General features: G+C 40.3%; 1 protein-coding gene across 3 annotated transcripts in view; it reads left to right on the top strand.

Annotated features, from left to right (window-relative positions):
* LOC129189730 (storkhead-box protein 2-like) overlaps nt 1-20,666 on the top strand; it is a 51,081-nt gene extending 30,415 nt beyond the window's left edge. For 2 of the 3 annotated variants that reach the window (XM_054791720.1, XM_054791721.1), the window contains exons 3-4: nt 10,312-12,697; nt 14,634-20,666. In XM_054791720.1, coding sequence (XP_054647695.1) covers nt 10,312-12,697; nt 14,634-14,838 — 2,591 coding nt within the window. In that variant the 3' untranslated portion in view covers nt 14,839-20,666. The remainder of the gene's footprint in view (nt 1-10,311; nt 12,698-14,633) is intronic. The other variant, XM_054791722.1, reaches the window with a different exon arrangement.
* The last annotated feature ends 305 nt before the right edge of the window (nt 20,667-20,971 follow it).

Below are 20,971 nucleotides of genomic sequence, written 5' to 3' on the forward strand. Positions count from 1 at the left end.
GTGTGATTAGCCCTTATATTCCTAAATGATTGTAAACTGTTTACATTTATCAGTGCACTTTATTTTATGTGTGTCATGTGTTATGTGTGGATGTTGTATAGTCAGAAAAAGACACAGGCATACACACACACACACACGAGCGCACACTTACACAGTCTTAGCCCGTTGGTGTGTGTTAGTCTGTTAATCAGCTCTGGGTTTCCCTCTTTAGTGAACTTGCATCATGTCACCAAAGCAACGGCGTTTGTATGATGTAATGAAAGGCAACGCAGAAACCCTAAACCACACACATGCTCGCACACACAAAGCTGTCTGCAAAGCTGCTGCTATTGGGCTTGAGTTGATATCAGCATCACCAGTCAGCCTCACACCGATCGGTCATTTCACCATTCTGACAATTTGATCATGATTATTTCAAGTTGTCTCATCATTATACTGTTGATACTTGTAAATTACAAATATTTCCTGGAAGTATTTCTCACAGCTGCTTTATACTTTCATCCAATTCAGCATTCGGAACCCCGCACATTTGCGGAATTTTGGTTAAAAAAAAAAAAAAAGAATTCCTTTTTTTTCTGAAAAAACTGGCAGGCCTTTTTTTCCCGCAGAAAACACATCTCATTCATCATAAGTTGGTAATCATATATAAATATGTGATGTAGGGATGTCCCGATACGATCGTCCGGATTGGGATCGGTTGCCGATTCGCTGTATTTTGAAGATCAGATAATATCGACTTCCGACATGAGATCGGGCCGATCCGGTTGCCTTATAATGTTGGTAACTCTGGGCCACACTCCAACACGGTAGGTGCGGTAATGCGCCTCAAAGCTGGCTGTCACTCGACTCGCGCAACCCGCAAGAAAAAGAGAAGGCAACACCACCATGCAGACATGTCTGCGGTGTATGGTAGTTCCCCCTCACTGTGCCCGGACTGCTCAATCGTGGCAGAATCTCATCGTAAACACTACTAAACATGTTGAAACGGTGGCAAAAAACCTTGGAAACTCCTCTGTTAAGGAGCATGAATGGAAGCTAGCGGTTCTCCTAGTTAAGCAGAGCGTCTAGTGTAGCTGTGTGCGTGCGTGCACGCGCAACTCAGGCTGGATGAGTATATTTTCACCGCGTTGTGTTTTACCGCTTTTATGTAAGGACCATTTTTAAATGCCCACTGACGACATGCAGGTTCTGAGTGAAAAAAGACGAGAGGCGCGTTTATTCTTGCACCCAGCTTGTATCAACCGACAATTGCCATTCTCAACACATATCCGAGTAAGAGCGCTCTTTGTCACATTTGTCCACTTATGAAAACAAAATAAGGGTGTCATTAAAATATCTTTAACAGCGCGATTGGAATGGCATCTGTGACTACATCTTTTTCATATGTGCTGAGGCTGACATCCCGTTAGAAAACTTAGCTAAGCTACATCCATTTCTCAATTACTGGACAATATGGGCCAATGATGTATTGCAATAAATGTAAGGATTTTTGCATTTTATTCACTAATCCAAATAGCACACACTCTATGCTGGTAAAATAAGTGGAAATGGTAAAAAACGGAATTCTAAAAAATGTAAACGGAAAGAATAGAATTTGGGAAAAAAATAAAACAGATTTCATAGAGTTTGTTTTAAAAAAAAAACAACTCATATAGTCACACCAAATTGATCTATAACCATGTCAAGTAATTAGTCCTACACTAAAAGTATTTTGTACGCCCATTTGATTTTTTATTGGATGGACTTTTATTGGATCTTTTATTGGATTAGGGACCTGACTCACAGGTTTGTTACAAAGGCCAAACAATATTGATGGTCATGCTGTGTAATAAAAATTTGGGATCGGGATCGGATTAGAAGCCAAAAAATGTGGCTCGGGACATCCCTGATGTGATGATACAGGTAAATGTACGGCATACATGTACCACTGTTAGAAAAGCCCACCATTTTTACATATTTATGTCTTTATGCTTCACCGATAATGTTCTTTCATCATGTATTGCAATTTCTCACGTAGTTCAGCGGTCTTTCAACACACCAGTTACTTCGAGCTTTCTTAGTCACTGTCACTGCATCATAAATCCACCAAATAGAAGACCAACTGCTATGTTAGTGGCGAGTACCTATAATTCTTATACTTGAAATGTGTTGTAAGTGCATATTTTAGGGCTTAAACCTGGTTTGCGTCACAGCTGAACAATGGTAATTGAAGAGAGAAGGGGAGGGTTGTGGAGCTCAATCTAATTTAAAAGTTACAACAGTCACTTATACTGCTAATGTTGATCAGAGCGTCAACGTCAAGTTGGCAGGAGGGTGTTTGGCACTTTTGTAGGCGTCTCAATTGCTTGCGGCTTTTGCCATTCACTGGTGGTGCATATGAGGTGTGTTAAGGAGGGGATGCCATCTAGTGTACGGAGTTGGAATGACAAGCTACATTCAATCCATTATATTGTGTTTATGGGGGAGGCCAAGAGGTAGCGCCAAATCTATTTGTGGTGGGGTCAAATGAATGTATGGGAAGCACTCAGTACATTTCCATGCACTAAATTACTGAAATAATTTGGTTTCTCCAGTTTCCACACCTCAAAGTGACGTCCCTGTTTGTAGGCACTATCTCCACTGCAATTGTTGGCCATGCGCTGTCTCCCCAAAAAAAAAAATGCTAGATGGTGCTTATGGTCCTTTCAGCGCAGGTAAAAGTTTGGCTTTTCTGGTTGATCTTTTACGTCACATATAAACAAAGCATCTCGGCCAGCATTGCCAGATTCTCCTATTAGAAGCGACATTTGTAAAGATGCTTGCAAATTCCCAAGTTTCTTGTTGTTTCGGGCTTTCTTTCACAGATTAGTCGCTTGTTTCTCTCGCAAGACCTGGCAACTGTCTCTGTGTCTCAGCTGCAAATGTGCATGAAAAGGAATTCTACGAGCTGTATTGTGCTATCTGTTGAAGTGACTATGCTAAATAATTACCTGCCAGACACAGCTGCTGCCCTCTATTCAATTTATGATGAGCATCTTGACCTGGACGGCTAGCAATTTGCACAGAAACAATACAGGATCGCCGCAGTGTGATGGCTACTTTTTTAGATCACAAAGTACAAGCGTTTGGCTTCCTCCATTCATATGTGCTATACTTTGTCTTTAATAGCCACTAACGGTAGACACAGTTGTCTGTTTTTCTCCACATTCATGAGCGACACGGATCATAGATCCGGATTTAGATTGTAGCTAAAGTTGCATCCACCAAACATGGACACATACTGTATTACCATGAACAGCTTTTCGCAAGTCAAACACAATTCAATTAAGGTGTTTACATGCGTGTTTAAAAGCTAGTTTTACACTAATTCATGCAATAATTACTTGGGGTTTTTTAGTGCATGTAAATGTACTGATTGACGTGACTGAACCTTTGTCCAGAAGGCGTTCCACTTGTCCATGTGTGCAGCTGCAAATTTCAGTGGAGTTTAAAGGGTCACTGACATGGTTAATCAACTTTGCTTAAATATGGTCTATATTGTTTGTAATTATGTTCTACATTGTTCGTTTTTAGAAAGCAAACGGTAAATTTGTAAACTACATTTGAACTGTGTGTCAGGAAAGATTGCAAACATCCGTCTTGGAAAAGGGGAGTTTCTGTAAGTGACGTCTGTGAAGGCGTATATGTCTTTGGGTGCAGCGTAAACAAAGGCTTCTAGACGCGGTTCGTCAACTTCGTTCGGTTTATTTTTCATCAAAATAGTAGTCATGCCAGATCGTTGTGTTGCCGCTGGCTGGTCACAGTGTCCGAGTGATACTGTAAGTTTCTTTTCTTTTCCAAAAGACAAAGGTTTAAGACTGCAATGAACGAAGCAACTACAGAGAACAACAACCAAATGGACGCATCAGCTTGCATTCTGTTCTTTGCAATGTTCATTTCACTGAAGACTGCTATTAAGGAACACCGTTAGGGGGCAGCAGCGGGGATGGGGGAGGGCAGCAGCGACAGCGAAATACACACTAAACAAAGGCTATAAAGACCCCTTTAAGAAGCTGATTTAAAATAATAATAGAAGGATAAGCAACTACAAGGTAATTTACACTTATCATTCTCTTCATCTCCATGTCTCTTTCTCGTCAGACACGCTAGTTTCATTGTCGGTGGTTCGAATAAATGCGGCTTAATTCCCTGTTCTGCAAGTTCTCTATGCATCTCATCTCCACATGTTTCTTCCTCCTTGAAAACTATTGACACATAGCTCAAATCTTCACTAAAATTGCTGTAAACATCCTCCGTCTGGTACGCTGCCATGTCTGTTTGCCTGTGAATACTCCCTCACAGACGTCACTGAAACGGCCCCTTTCCAAGACCGATGTTTGCAGTCTTTCCCGCCACGCACTTTAAATGTAATTCTTACGAATTTAGCGTTCGCTTTCAAAAAACGAACAACGTAGAACATAATTACAAACAATATAGAACATATTAAGCAAAGTTGATAAATCATGTCAGTGACTCTTTTAAAGAAGTTGTTTTCAGAACAGAGGCTTCTTTCTTGGTGGGCAAGTATGGTGATGTTAAACTGCGTTCCCTGTGGACAGTGACACTGGCATTCCAAGGGTTTTTATTTCATGGTCTGCTTGAGACTTGATGTTTCCTTAGATCAGTGGTTGCCAATTGTTTTCTGTCATGCCCCCACTGGGGGACAGAAATATCCCCCGGCCCCGATTTGAAATACTATTGTGAAACTGATAATATCTACTTATTTATCTGTACTGTACAGACTGAATTCGAAAGTGGAACCAGCAAAATGCAACAAAACGGAGGGCAGTGAAGGGCAGGTCTGCACTAATATTGAAAGACCCCAGGCAAAGACGCGTGACCCTCTAAAAACGAGTCGCAACCCACCAGTTGAGAATCTGATTCAGGTGACTGTATGTAGCCACATTCGCCGAACCTCCAGAGCACACTTCCTTTATTCCAAATGTACTCTTTGAAAATGATAAGGTAATATGATATGGTAATATAAGGTAACATATTGTGACATGGTGATTAATCATGATTAATTAATTTGAAGACCTTGATTAATCTGATTTTAAAAAATGTATCATTTGACAGTCTTAATGATTATTATTTATGATTGTGGGAACACTTTTACATTTATATTACCACATTGATACATATCGCGTTTGTATGTATTAAAAAGATCACATGAAATACAGGAAGTGAATAAATGTACTGCGACAGATGTAGAATGGACGGGTGTAGGATGAAATAAAATAAACTAAGCTAAATTATTGTACTATGTAACTTACTGTATATGCATGTTCAAATAAAATTAAACCATTAAAATAGTTATGGGGCAAATTACTCCATGTGAATTAAATGTTAGTATGTTATTGATATGTAAAAATCATGTGGTTATCACAGTTATCACAATTATCACAGCTGTTATCACTGACATGAATTTTTTATTTGCCACTATTTTTCACAAAGTTAACGTTGTACAGGAATCTTTTTACATGTTTTTCATGATGTGGCGCTAGGTCTGTGACGATAATCAATAAATCAATTAACCGTGCTAAAAATAAAAACAAAATTGATAATTTTGCCGGCCTCGATATATTGACGTGTGCGTGCGTGTTTGATTTCCCCTTCTCGCTCTCTACCAAACAGGTCATCGTGACGAGAAGGAACATTTGTGTGGGGAAGTACCGGTATTTCTCCAGCAGATCGCTCAATTGTGTCGGAATGTCATCACAAACACTCACCCCCCTCCCGAACTAACAGATCGCTCAATTGTGTCGGAATGTCATCACAAACACTCACCCCCCTCCCGAACTAACAGAGTTGATACGGCGGGCTGAAAAAACACCTCTTACGGAGCATGGATGGAAGCTAGCTGGTTTAGCTTAGTTTAGCAGAGCATGCTAGTGCGGCTGTGTGTGTGCCACTCAGGCTCTAGGATTATGTTTACACCACGTTGTCGTTTACTGCCTGTTAATTTAAGCGAGCGTTTTACGATGCCTGCAGACGATGTGCAGGTTTTCGGTGAAATGAGTTGAGAGGCACATTATTCTTGCTCCCAGCTCATCGTAACCGTCATCAAACAATTTCAACGTGCACACTTCCGGCCATCAAAATAAGAGTGACACATCCTGTCTAATTGTGCAAACAAAATAAGGGCCTCATAAAAAAATATCTTACATTACAATTGGAATTGCATTGGTGGCTATGTCTTCCTTAACCACAAGCACAGGCATTACAAATTGTTGAGGACTTTGTAGAAATGATTGCAGTGGCTGACGTCCCATTAGAAAAGTTAGCCAAGCCACATCCGCTTCTGAATTACTGGGCAAAATTGTCTAATTTTAATTGTCTAATTATTGCATCAAGGAAGTGTACATGCAAATGAGATGACGTCTGCATTGACACACAATGTTAACTTCAGAGTATTTCCCGGTTATTTCTTCGTTTTTTTGTCACTCCTCAGAAAATAACGAAAGTGGCACTGATTCAAAATCAGAAATACGGTGGTCGATTGTGATTTTTATAAGTGCAGTTTTTGCTAAAAGACAGAGTCCATTTTATTTTCATTGGGGTTTTTGTCTTTTTTGTTTGTTGAATTTATAATGTTGTTTGTTACGGTGTACTCGCATTATTATGCCATATACTGTATTATCATTACATTAATGAAGAAATGGGCTAAAAAATAATGTTGACAATAATATCGTTTATCGGCAATAATTTATCGTTGTTTTCGTGACAGGCCTAGGTGGCACTGATTGAACACTGCAAGAAAGGTTTTGAGTGCACCCCAACTTTAAATCTTGATGCACTTTAGGTTTTTAGTGAGCAGGTTCGGAGAACGTGTCATGTATTTGAGCATGTATGTGTAATTATGGCCCTGTGTAAACTAGAAAAAAACGAAAATATCACGATGAAGCTACATTTCATCCTAACAAAAACGTTTCAATAAATCATTAAGGGTCCCTAATTAATAAGACATTTATGCACAAGATGAGGGCATGTCGAGTCATAGTTTCACCTACCTATTTCAAACTAGAAGAAACAGGGCTAGACTAAAGTTTGAGTTATGTTTGCCTTACATATTGTTTTTACTGTACAGGTGTGAATTGTTTTCCAGTGGGGGGTGCAAATGTCTTGTGTTTATTTGTGTTAGAGGATAGGGTGTTGAATTGTGCTTCCAACAGACCAAAAGCAAAATGTAACTAATTAAGAAGAGTGTGTGTGTGTGTGTGTGTGTGTGTGTGTGTGTGTGTGTGTGTGTGTGTGTGTGTGTGTGTGTGTGCGCGCGCGTGTGCGGGCAGGCATGAGCGTGTGTGTTATGCATGCATGCATACGCACTGCAGCAGCTTGTCTGTCTGCATCGCATTGCATCATGCTGCCTGGGCTGAGAGGCTGCTGTGATGTAAGTGGGAGTAATACTCCCAGACTGACAGAGGAAGTGACAGCGCAAGAGGGCGACATACACCTGACCTGTTTACTGTACCACAGCTTATAAATAATGGTGTGATGTTCGTAGTATTTTTAGATTTCCTCCACTGTAATACCTACAATCCAATGGCAAGTCTTTTTTGCTGAACTTTCACTACAGTGTCTCTTTAAAGACCACTTTGATGTTAATTGTATTTGTCAATAGCATTTTTAGTGGTCTGCAAATACTGTCAATTCCGTAATAGTCAGCTCACAGTCATTTGCTTACTGATTTTTAAAATAGTAATAGTAGGCCTGTCAGAACAAATTTTGCTGGACAACAATTGTCCTACAAATCTTTTCTTTAATTATATGGCAGAATAATGAGAGTACATCGTATCAAAAGCAGTAAACTTTAATTTCTCAAGAGTATTTAACATTGTAATTGGAATGTCAGGAGCTTTTAAATAAATGAAACAACATAATAAATTAAACAAACAAAAAAGACAAAAAAAGCTCAATGAAAATAAAATGGACTGTTTCTTGTAGTAAAAATTGCACTTAAATAAAAATAACAATCATAACCAAAAACAATTTTTTATAGTATATTTTATAGTATAGTAATATTTTTTATAATAGACGCTGTCTCTGTTAAGAAAAAAAACCCACTCCAATAAAACACACACAACCATTCAGCCTCTTTGTCCCACTACGTGGAGGCGGGGCTACTAGTGAGTGGATACACGGAGCTAGCAGCAAGTTAGCAAGAAAACGCTAATATGAATGAAGGCACAAAAATGATGGTTTCTAAGCCTAATGCCACAGCCCCAGTGTGGAGGTACAGCAGAGCCTTCGCCCAACAGTTAGTGCTTAGTGGGCCGTTTGTTCAGCAAAGTAAATATAAACGAAACAGCGCAAAATGGTGCGCACTGACAGACAGTGTCGCTTGCTACATTGCAAAAGAAATGCAACCTTTCAATACGGTTGAAAAGCCAACATTTTAAATGTTACAAATATTTGACAGACAATACACTACATAACTGCTATGGTAATCACTATAGCAGTTACTGCTATGGTAATCACTATAGCAGGAGGGTGCACTCTTTGAGTTCATTCCACTATAGAACCAATGCGCACAGACACATGCAGAGTAAACCCTCTTGTCATCCTGCCTGTGTGGTAACAAGAGACGAGGAAAACAAACATGCGGGCATGCGCATGTCAATTTATCGAGGTGCAAAATTATTGACTTTGTTTTTTTTTTTTTTTTTTTTTTTTTTTTTTTTTACTGTTCGATTAATCAGTTTATCAATTATTGTGACAGGCCTATGTTGTAGTAAAATACAGGTCGTAGGTGGAGGGTGTACTTCTGTTGCAGAATCGGTCGTTTACATCAGATTTCTACGTACACTGATCCCTCGCCACTTCGTGCTTCAAATTTCGCAGCTTCAGTCTATCATGGTTTTTCAAAAATATATTAATAAATCGTTGTTTCATGGTTCAGTGTAGCCTGTATATGCTTATTGAAGCAAAATTTTCATTTTTTGCCTAAAATAAGCAATTTCAAGCATAAAAATGGCTAAATGAACTAAAATACAAATACAGTATTAGGACTTAGAAGACTCTTTCAGAGACGTGATGATTTGTAGTACTGGTCACTAGGTGCCATTGATGTTACATTGATGAGACAATAGCCACTATAGGAAGTACTGTACAGAACAGGAAGTAAAAAAAATGGTCATGGTTTAATTCATTTTGAACATGCATACAAGTCACACCGAGTAGGAAGAAGCAAAGCTTATTTAATCCTACTCCTCATCTGTTTTACAACAATTACAATACATCTGTTCACCTCCTGTGTTCCAAATGTACTAATGTAAATTTTAAGGCAATGCAACAATGTGGTGCAATGACAGTCAAGGTTTATAATTACTATAAAGAAAATACAGTATAATACACTTATGATGATAATAATAGATATAACTTGTAACTTATAAAGGGGTTAATAGTTGACAGAAACATAGTTTTATGATGAATGAGTACAGACCAGAAATGAAGAGTTAGTGGTCAGTGTAAGAGTGATTAGACATAGTATTGCATGTACAGTGGTTCATGTCTCTGCTTCCTTGTACTTTATAAACATCAACTGCTTGTACTGTTTCTTGAATTCGCTCATTTTGGTGCATCGTTTCAGTTTTTTTACTCAATCCGTTCCATAATTTGATTCCACATACTGAAATGCTGAAGGATTTTAGCATTGTCCGTGCATATATGTGTTTTAAGTTTATTTTTTTCCCCTAAGATCATATTTCTCCTCTCTTGTTGAGAAGAATTTTATGTTTTTGGGTAGCAGGTTACTGTTTGCTTTATGCAGAATTCTAGCTGTTTGAAAGTTTACCAGATGAGCAAATTTTAATAGTTGTGACTTTAGGAATAAAGGGATGTATGTTCTCTATATGCGGCATTGTGAATTATCCCAACTGACCTTTTTTGTGGTACAGTTAGTGAGTGAAGTGGACTTTGGTAGTTATTCCCCCATATCTCCACACAGTAAGTTAGATATGGTAATATTAGAGAACTATAGAGCGTATGGAGTGATTTTTGGTGAAAAGGACAACAAGGAAATCTCCCAATGCAATCATGCTTCATTTAGGCAAAATAATACATACAATTTGCTTGAATATGCATATTTTTGACTAACAGGCTGTATACAACCATGAAACTGCATGGTTTATTGCTTACCATATTTTCGAAAAACTGTGCTAGAGCGAAGCCGCAGAATTCAAAGCATAAAGTGGCGAGGGATTACCATAGTGAGTTTGTCCAATGTACACACAAGCATACAAATATTGCCAGTCAGCAACTCTCTAACTGCTTCATGTTTCTTCCTTTTCACAGGTGTGCCCACCCCAACAGAGGAGGTCCTGCACCACACGCTCAACATGTTGGTCCGTGAACGCAAAATCTACCCAACAACTGATGGATATTTTGTTGTAACTCCTCAAACTTACTTCATCACTCCAAGCCTAATACGAACCAGCTCCAAGTGGTACCACTTAGATGAGCGATCCGCCGACCGCCACCAACAGCAACAACATCAGAATCCTCAGCAGAATCAGCAGACACAGTGCACCTCCCCACTCTCTGGCACCATCACACCATCCACCTCTGGTGGCGTACGAGATAGAACGCACCCAAAATCCAATCAGAACCACAGTGGGGGTGGTGGAGTCGTGGATTCCTTTCACAATAACACCTATCGTGGAGACGACCCCCCTAGTCATCACAACACTCTGCAACACAGATCCTCCAAAGACCCCCGGGAAGCATATTCGTCTCCACATTCTCCACAGTCACCTCCTCAGCTAGCAGGAGGCACCACAGAAAAAAGCCGCAACACCCTCGGGTTCCCCTTCAAGACGGACACGCTCACAAAGCATCGTGGAGGAGGAGGAGGAGGGGGTGGAGGTGGGACTGCTGAGCTAGAGAAGCAACCGGGAAGTGGTACAGCGAGTCGGAAGTTTGGTTTGAAGCTGTTCCGTCTTAGCTTTAAGAAAGACAAGGCCAAGCAGTTGGCTACCTTCTCTGCGCAGTTCCCCCCTGAGGAGTGGCCTCTCCGCGATGAGGAGTCACCCAGTCAGCTTCCACGTCATATAGAGATGGAGATTATCCGCAGAATCAACCCTGATCTTACAGTAGAGAACCTTGCTCGGCACACAGCGGTCATGAAGCGTCTTGAAGAAGAGCGTGCTCAGAGGAGCAAAGCGTCATCAGCCAATCACAGCTCAAGAAGCAGAAGAAGCGGAGGCAGACATCGGAAGCCGTCCCAGACCAAACTTAGCCGCTCGCATAGCAAGACAAGGGTGTCTCGTGGTGAGCATAGCGAGAGTGCCCATTTGGAACTCACTGACAAGGACTACAGAGCCTACTCGTCATCACTGGCTCGGTCACCAAGGGAACATGCCCTGGCCATGGAGAGACAACGGACACGCCTTCATCTGGCACACAGTAACCCCAACATCCTTGACTCCTCCCATTTACCTGTCACGCCGGAATGGGACGTGTCTGGAGAGCTCGCCAAACGACGGACAGAAATGCCTTTCCCTGAGCCAAGCCATGGCCCATCAGCAAACCACTCGAAAGTCCACCGCTCACACTCTCATACGCAGGAGAGGAAGTCCCGGAATGAACGCAGTGATAAAGCCAAGGAACGTTCCAGATCAATGGAAAATTCAAAAGGACCACTTGGAGCTGGCTTGATTGGACCACCCAGTTACTATGATGATCGAAGTCGTTATTATACCGATGACGGAACCTTACGAGCCAACCAGAACTCTTGCCACTACCCTCATGTCACTCCCCCCTTGGCTAAGATGCCAGGGGAATCACTAGGGTTAGATGGTGGCAGAAGTTTAGAGAAATGTAAGAGTCGGGACAGTCTGCCAGCATACTCTCCTAAACCACAGCACAACTCTGTCCCTGCTGATGGATACTTCCAGTGCTCCGGTTCTTCTGAGGCTGTACTCATGGCCCCAAGTCCACTGGGAACTCTTGGCAGAAGTAGCCAAGATGGGTTAAAACTGGGCAGCGCTGACTGGCAAACAGAAAGACAGACACCACATCCTCCAGACAATATGGAGGACTTGTCAAAAGCGGGACCTAAAGGTGGCAGCCTGCCTCCAATACCTCTCTCAATGCCAGATCCCCCTGTTTCCAATGGACGACCTCCCCACAGTGGTCAGGAAAAATGTAAGGAGATCTTTAGTAAAGACACACTTTTCAAACCCCCTCCAGGCCTTCCTTTGCCAGGATATAGCTCCCTGAGGAAACCCCCTGCCCTCACCTCCTCCAATCTGTCTTCATCCTGCGATGCACTTGATTCCCAGGAGGCCTATGATGCTCCCAAACCTCTGGTTGCGACACCTTCTGCTTCCATACCGGGGAGTGAACCCACAACCAGTGCTGCAGAGGTCTCCTTTGACTATTACAATGTTTCAGATGATGATGAACTTGAGGAGGGAGGAACAAAAAGCAGGGGAGAGGATGGTAAGACTGGAGGAGGGGTTGTTGGAAGGGGAGGGGGTGGAGCAGGTACCATGCAGTGGCTATTGGAGAGAGAGAAGGAAAGGGATCTACAGAGAAGGTTTGAAAGAACCCTCACGTTCCCTGGTGCTAAAGAGAACCTTCCAGAACCCGGTCAGAATCAGCAATCTGCCCACTCTGCCAGACTGGACAGTATGGACTCAAGCTCGGTTACTGTTGACAGCGGATTCAACTCACCAAGGTGAAATATCTACACACCTCAATATGATTTTATTGAATAGAATTTTCAAATCATCAGGTTGGATGTTGGGTTATCCATCAGAATGTAAACTGGGATCAGAAGTTCGTTTAGCGCAGGATATAGGTTCCCAAAATAGCCCGCAATAAGTGAAAACCACGTAGTAGCCAACTGTATTTTTCTATATTTACACAAAATTGTACACGCAGCGCTTCCCTTTGTTTCACTTCACATTTACAACCTCATTCCAAAATTGATTACAGTAACCTCTTGCCACTTTGTGCTTCCAATTTTGCGGCTTCACTCTCACGGTTTTTCACAAATATACAGTATTAATACATCATTATTACATGACATAAATTATTATTAGTAAAAAAAAAAAAAAAAAGCATAGTCATTTAAATTATTTTTAAAAAATTTAAGCATAAAAATGGTTATATGAAGTAGATTTCATTCAGAAGACACATTCGAAGATGTGCTACATAGTAGTCTACACTGGTCGCTCGGTATCGGGAATGTTACATTGATGTGACCATAGCCACCGCAGGAAGTACTGTACATAACAGGAAGTAAAAAAGAACAACAATACCAATGTGTGAGTCTATATTATGTCTTGTAAGTCTTATTTTCTCGTATGTCCACAGTACTATATTGGGTAATAGGAGTATAAAGGTGACAATGGCTATCTCAAAACTCTTTCATGTCTAGAGAGCTCTAATGTTAAAAAAGTATTTAGAAGGTTGTAAACAGGTTTTGTATGCTATAACTACAAAAGTATTCCATTTATAACTAAGGAATCCGACTTTGATGAAATTGACTTATCACAGTAAGGTCTGGAAGCAATTAACTGGGATAAACGAGTGACAAGTTGTCAAAAAGTTTAAAAAAAACATGATCATCATGGTAATTGAGTGTTGTTTTTTTAGACAGAATAATGATGAGGTTTACATTTTTAATACTTTTCAGGTTTTGACCTCTATGGCTAGGCTACTAGACTAGAATAAAGTGTTCTCTCATTTATCGCGAGGGATAGGTTCCCAAAATAGCCCGCAATAAGTGAAAAACCGCAAAGTAGCCAACTTGATTTGTTTACAATTATTATATGTGTTAAGGCTGTTAAACCCCTCACAATACATTTTATACACTTTTCTCACACAGACATTTTCTCACATTTTTAACACTCTCAAAGTTCAAATTTCATTTGAATTTTGATGATCAGTCTACTAGGTTGGACACAATAAATGATTGAGTGACTCACTCGTATTCACTCCTCTGACCGTGTTATGTCCTGGCGCCGTTCGGCTTTTTGTATCCTTGTTAAAAATTTTTGCTCCTGCCTTCATCCTCCTACTCAAGCCAAAAATGTTAACACAAAACACGTTTTTATTAGGGGTGTCACGACACACTCTGTTCACGAGACGGGACGATACACGTGATTGGGTCTGCGAGAATGAGACGAGACGAGATTTTAACATGCAAAACCAATTTTAACATTGCTTTTTAGAAAACAATATGACAAAATATTGCAATCTACTAATTTAATTTATACTATGTTACTCTTCTGCACTCTGTGTATGCATGCTACCGGTCCCGCCTCCACCCACCGAGACAAAGAGACTGTATGACTGACAAAAGGGCTCACTCCGTTCATGCCGTTGTTCTGTGAAACAAACGCGCCATGGTGCTAAAAGCAATGCGCAGAGTGAACTCTCTTCCTGGCTGCTTAGAAGTGAGAGACGAGGAAAACAGACACGCATGCACATGGCGAGCCAGCAAAGTTATCGAGTTTGTTTTTGTTTACTGTGACGAGTGCAGGCCAGTGGTGGATGAATGAGGGAGGCATAACCGTGCTGAAGCATGGTATGTACAACTGGGCCTGTCAGTGTAGATGTTGTGCTGTATATGTTGTATACATTTCTTACAGTGTTTTTGTTTACAGAACGAGGGAGAGCCTAGCATCAAACACCTCCTCCATAGTGGAGAGTAATCGACGGCAGAATTTGGCTCTCAGTCCCGGCCACCTCGGCATTACAAACAGCAACGGTCCCCCTTTCTCATTCCGCACTATCCCTGAACCAGCTGGGAGCCAACCGGAGAAACTCCAAAAGCCCAACGCCTGCCTTGCATCAATCACCAGCGTCTAGTGGGGGGCATAACGAAGGGCAAGTGGAAGTCACACCCCAAGGACTGTTATACCTGCAGACTGTCACATTGACTGAATCAGTGGAGCTTGCCACAAGACCACTGTGGAACTACAGTTGTTAACACACACACACACACACACTCAAACAAACATAGGGATTTAGACCACCATGAGACGGCTTATAAACACACACATTAACACCATGCCACTGGACTGATTGACCATGTTATTTCATAGCCTCTAGTTTACACACCGCTGTTGTGTTCTGTCACTTGCGTGGGTTCTACTGTGCGCGTGCGTGTGTGTGTGTGTGCGCGTGTGAATGCATCAGAGTGTGATTTGTGTAGGACATGGTTGTGGAATGGTAATGTGTAATCTCAGGTCATTTTTCATTCATTTTCACTCCCATTTCAGCTGCTCCGTATGCGTGCATCTTTCGCCAGCGGTGTGTTTCCACACTGAATGAAGGGTCAGAAGCTCAGCTACTCTTATTGATACTACACACATTCTCACTCATCCACTTTCACTCGATCATGTCATATCAGTTTGCTGAATATCGGCAGAATTGACCAAAAATGTGAGCGGCACAGATATTAATGCGTAGAACCGGTACACAGGTCTTTTTAGTAGAGGCGCATAGATTGAACGGCCATCGTCCAGAATTTGGGGGGGAACATTTCAGCTTGAGCTGCCATGACCCTGCTAATTAGTCAGTGGTAGAACCAGAAGTCACACCCTGGCTTACATTGGGCTTTCACAGTCAGACCAATGCAAGTCTGAAACATTAAGAGCTGTACTTTGAATATGATGCATTAGACCAGTGAAGTTGGCAAGATTAGCTGCCTTTGCTCGTTCCTCGGTCATGACCACCGCCAAAGCCATTAAGAGAAAAGTTCACACCTCTGTGTCTTTTCACTTACACATTTTTAGTTTGTTTGACTTTTTTTCAGCTTTTTTTTTCTAGTGTAAGAAACATCCATCAAAGGGAATTTACAAAAACATTTGAGGTCAGGTTTACAACAAAGAGGAAAACAAGGAGTAGCTCAACCTACTACATACACTAACAGTCAAATGTTTAGACACACCTTCTCATTCAACAGCATGGGTGGGTGTCTCCAAACATTTGACTGGCGGTGTATAGCGAACCATATCAGTGAACCATATCAGTCGATGAACCATTGACTTGCTGGTACGCACATTGTCCTGCCACACTGTTTTCTTTTATAAATCACAACATTGCCATAAAAAGTAATGCACTCTACTTTCAGGCAACTTTTATATGAGTCAATTAAACCTCGGATTACTGGCGGGTAGTGCGGTCCTGGATTTGTGACATTTTACACTGTTTTTTTAGTAGCTTGATGCAGTACTGGTAATATCAGTCTGCTGATACAGACTCGGGTTAAAAAATCAAAAATTCATTTATCAGCTACAGTGGAACCTTGGGTCGCGTCATTAATCCGTTCCAGAAGGTCTGATTCTAACCGAAATGTATTCTAACCCAATCAGTTTTTTGCATAATAAATAATGTATATCCGTATATTTGAAAACATGGCAACACCACAATTTCACTGAAGGTAAAAGTTACCTTAAATGTTCATTAATCCCTTTCATTTGTCATTTATGGGCATTTAAAATTGTTTTATGCATATAAAATTATAATTGTGAAACTATAAAAACATGTTTTGTGTTAACATTTTTGCGACTTGTAGTGTAACTGTGTTAGTTAGCAAAGAACTCCAGACTCAACCGTTGATGACATCATAGATGGACGGTGGAACCGACTTTGGCTTCCTGTTTTCATGTAGCAAGCTAATGTGGATGCCAACAAGCACATTTAGTGATAAAAAATACATCAAGAACACATTTGGCCTTAAACAGTGTATTTCCAGTAGAACACCACCAGACACGCGCCATATTGTACACTAACTGGAAAATGTACGTAAAACCGAAGCAACATTTTGACGTTAACCGAAAACACGCTAACCTTTGCATACGCTAACCAAGGATCCACTGGACTAATATTTATTTGATATTACTTGGAAGGCAATATTCATATTCTTTTGCGATAGCATCTGGCCCTCACCGTGTCTGCTGAGAAGAATTCTGTCTCTTGGACAAATGCAGTTGATGACCCGTTTGACCGCTAAACCCCCCACCCCAAACCGCCCTGAGTCGTCCTCGACGCTCCTTCTCAACTACCTCCACAACAGCAAAAACACGCCCATCCCATCAACGATCACACTGTCGTGAGCTTCTGGCCTGTGAATGTCTGCACATACACTACACGATCATACAGTACACACTACACATCCAAGTGCTGGACTCCCTTACCATTTGTTCACCATGGATTCTAGCATAGCTGCTAGTAAGTGCAAAAGCGCATGGAAGAATCTCTGACTCATTGGAGATATATCCGTATGCTGTAAAATTCTATAGAAAGCTCTTTAGGACACCACACAATGTATTTTCTATCAAAAATGATCTTATGGTATACTAAGGCTAATCTGTATCAGAGTACTCATGTTTGTGTTACGAAAATGCTTTGGTTTCAGTCCTTTGAAAAGATTCTGCTTTTCCCAAATACACACACTAATAAGGCCTCCTCCAAACGGCACAGTTCTGTTTAGTATGATTCAACTTTTCAGGAAAGTATAGTTTTGTTTTTGTTTTGTTTTTTGACAGAGAATGGTGTTTCTGTCAGACATGTTTATTTTCTTTGATGGATACACATGGTGTCACTTGTATGCTATCAAGCAGGGGTGTCCAAACTGCAGCCGGGGGGCATTTGCGGCCCGCAGCACCTTCCAAAAATAGAATTTAACAAGAAAACTAAAAGAAACACAACAGCAAAAATGGAAAAATCAGCTATGAGAAAAAAGTAAGGAAAAAGTTGTATTTTTATGAAAATAAACTTGTTATATGAGGATAAATAAATGTCATTTTAGTAGCATAAAGTTGAAATATTAAGGAAAAAAGACTAGTTATAATTTTTTGAAAATTATGTTGGGGAAAAGTTTAAATGTGGGAATAAAGTCTTAATGTTAAAACAATATTACGAAAATGTATTATGAACATTTACAAGAAAATAGTTGGAAAATTAAAAAAAACAGCAGAAATGGAAATAATTATAGGACGAATAAAGTCAAATATTCCAAGAAAAAAGTTAAAGTCAGAAAAAAAGTTTCAATTTTACAAGAATAAACTCATCCTATTACGAAAGGTAACATTTTAGTAGCACCATTGAAATATTAAAAGGTTATTTTTTCAAAGTCGTACTATTGTGACAAACCAACAGATAGTAATTTTTGGAAAAAGTTATAATATTGTGCGAATAAAGTCAAAATATATTAACAAAAGAGAGATTATTTTGGAAGACAGTTGAAATGGAAAATTAAAAAAATGGGGAAACAAACAGCAAAGACCAAAGTTCATACTAATAATGCACTTTTACACCTAGCGTATATCACAAAGGGGAGATGCAGTTTTTTCTTGACATATACAGTATATGTAACTTCTTAGCATATCTACATTTGTTGCTTTCAAAATATCTAAGCGGCCCTTGCATCCTTTCATTTTTCAGTATGTGGCCCTTGGTGGAAAACGTTTGGACACCCCTGCTACAAACTGAACAGTACTGCTTGGTGGTTTAAGACTCACTGCCAGTCACACTTTGAAACCTTTGTCTTCAGTACTTTAATGGTATATAGTAGTTACAAAACAAGTATGAGTAGGTCAACCCACTGCATGTCTGGGTTCTACCATAGTGAATCATATGAAGAATTAATTTAGCCATGACTGTTTCATTTGAATGAGCAGCTTTCAGTCCATTGGACCCGTTTACTTGATTTATGGATCCCAATCTGAGCCGGTTCGTCATCATCCACTGGATGCTGCTGCCTCATGTTTGGATTTAGCATCTTTTTCAGGCCTGGTTGAATTTATTATGCCGTTGCAGCTCACATGAAAGTGTGAAATTCAAGATTACACTCTATATATACACTTCTGCTCAGAAGTTGACATACACTCATCATGGGAATGAATTTCATATCAATTTTGAGCCCGTAATGATTTATTTGACCCCTTATTTTTCTGGGTTTTTCCATATTTACACAAAATTGTACATGCAGCGCTTCGCTTTTTCTTCACTTACATTTTACAGGCGTATTCCGAAATTGATTACAGTAACCTCTTGCCACTTTGCACTTCCAATTTTGCGGCTTCACTCTCACAAATATACAGCATAAATAAATCATTACATTGCATAAATTTAGTAAAAAAAAAATGCATATTTAAGCAAATTTCATATATTTTTGCCTGAATTAAAAAAAATCAAGCATAAAAATGGTTAAATGAAGTAGAATACAAATATAAGGCATTCAGAAGACACATTCGAAGATGTGCTACGTAGTCGTCTACACTGGTCGCTAGGTATCGGGATTGTTACATTGATGTGACCATAGCCACAGCAGGAAGTACTGTACAGAACAGGAAGTAAAAGAACAATGCTAATGTGTGAGTCTATATCATGTCTTATAAGTCTTATTTTTTCTTATGTCTACTACAGTATATTGGGTAATAGGAGTATAAAGGTGATATCTATCTCTAGACTCATGTCTAGAGAGCTCTAATGTTAAAAAAAAAACTTATTTAGAAGGTTGTGAACAGGTTTTGTATGCTATAACTACGAAAATATTCAATTTCTAACTAAGGAATCCGACTTCGATGAAATTCACTTATCACAGTAAGGTCTGGAAGCAATTAACTGCGATAAACGAGTGATTACTGTACATTAATTTTTGTACAGACAACACCACAATATGACAACACTGGTTTTAGTAATGTTTGTAATAGTATAAGTAATAACATCAGAAATCGCATTTGCATAAGTATTCACAGCCTTTGCGCTTTGATGCACAGTACAGCCTCAAATATTTTTGAATTATGATTCCACAAGCTTGGCACGCCTATCTTTGGGCACTTTCACCTATTTTCTGCACGTCTCAAGCTGCATCGGGATGGAAAGCATCGGTGCACAGCCATTTTCACATCTTTTAGTTTGAAATGAGCAAAGACATTCAAGCCCATGAGTGTATGTAAACTTCTTTGGAATGTATCAGACATGTCCATTCTTCTAAAGCCCTGATCACAAGCCATTGAGTCCTTCCTACGTCATTACTGTACAATTGGGCTGGAGTCCCAAGTCTACCTCTCCAAACAGGATGTGTATCAGCTTACATTATCAGTTTGAACACAGTCGTGGTCGAGTGTTCTCCGACTGCTGTTTATGGTGCTCACCCTTTTTGTTCTAATTAGTCTGTAAGATACCACCACTGTTGGATTAACCACTGAGTTCATGACTCCAAGGGGGTCTATGCTCGAGCTACGATGGAGGGCCTCATGTCTAATATTTGCACTGCCCCGATCCCCAACCAACCAACCGACCCACCCTCTGTCTGGCCTGCAGGTCATCCATCCACCTTATTCCCCTCCAGTCAGCCAGCCACAGTCATGTGACCTTCCATCCCTTTTCTACACTGACAGTCCAAGAAATGTCTTCCCTTAACATCGGCATTAGGTTGTGAAAGTATGACATTGCTTGAAACGGTGACAGTACGTCATACCTGTAAATGATGTTTATCTGCCATGCCTAGTCAACTAATTGCAACAATAAAAAGAGGGATTTTTGAAAAAAATGTCTATAATATCTGAAAGTCCCTTTGGTGTTAGTACTGTTGTTACCATTGTTGTAGTGTATGTGATACCCTATGGGGATTGTGTTACTTTTTAAGATAATAAAATCATGTTTGGTTACGCTGTGTTGTGTGCGTGTGTCATTCATGCATTTATCCCCCATGAAAAAGGCTTTCTATCAGAGACTAATCCTGTATTCATATTTTAGTTCACTCCTGACTCAAGCTCTTGATGTCACGTTCCACATGTCATCTTTCTCTTTTCGTTTCATTTCCTGTTTAGTGGATTTATTTTGTATTTTCTGTTTGACGCCGTAGGTTGTGCCTTTTCTTTGGTTTGAGGTCACTAAGGGCGTACTTGTGAGCGGCAATTTGCATGCTATTTAGTTCATCTGAGACCGCAGCCTCAGTTCGCCGTCATAACAGAGAGCTGTGGCTTGC

The sequence above is a fragment of the Dunckerocampus dactyliophorus genome, chromosome 11, assembly GCF_027744805.1.
Source record: "Dunckerocampus dactyliophorus isolate RoL2022-P2 chromosome 11, RoL_Ddac_1.1, whole genome shotgun sequence".
Classification (NCBI taxonomy): Eukaryota; Metazoa; Chordata; class Actinopteri; order Syngnathiformes; family Syngnathidae; genus Dunckerocampus; species Dunckerocampus dactyliophorus.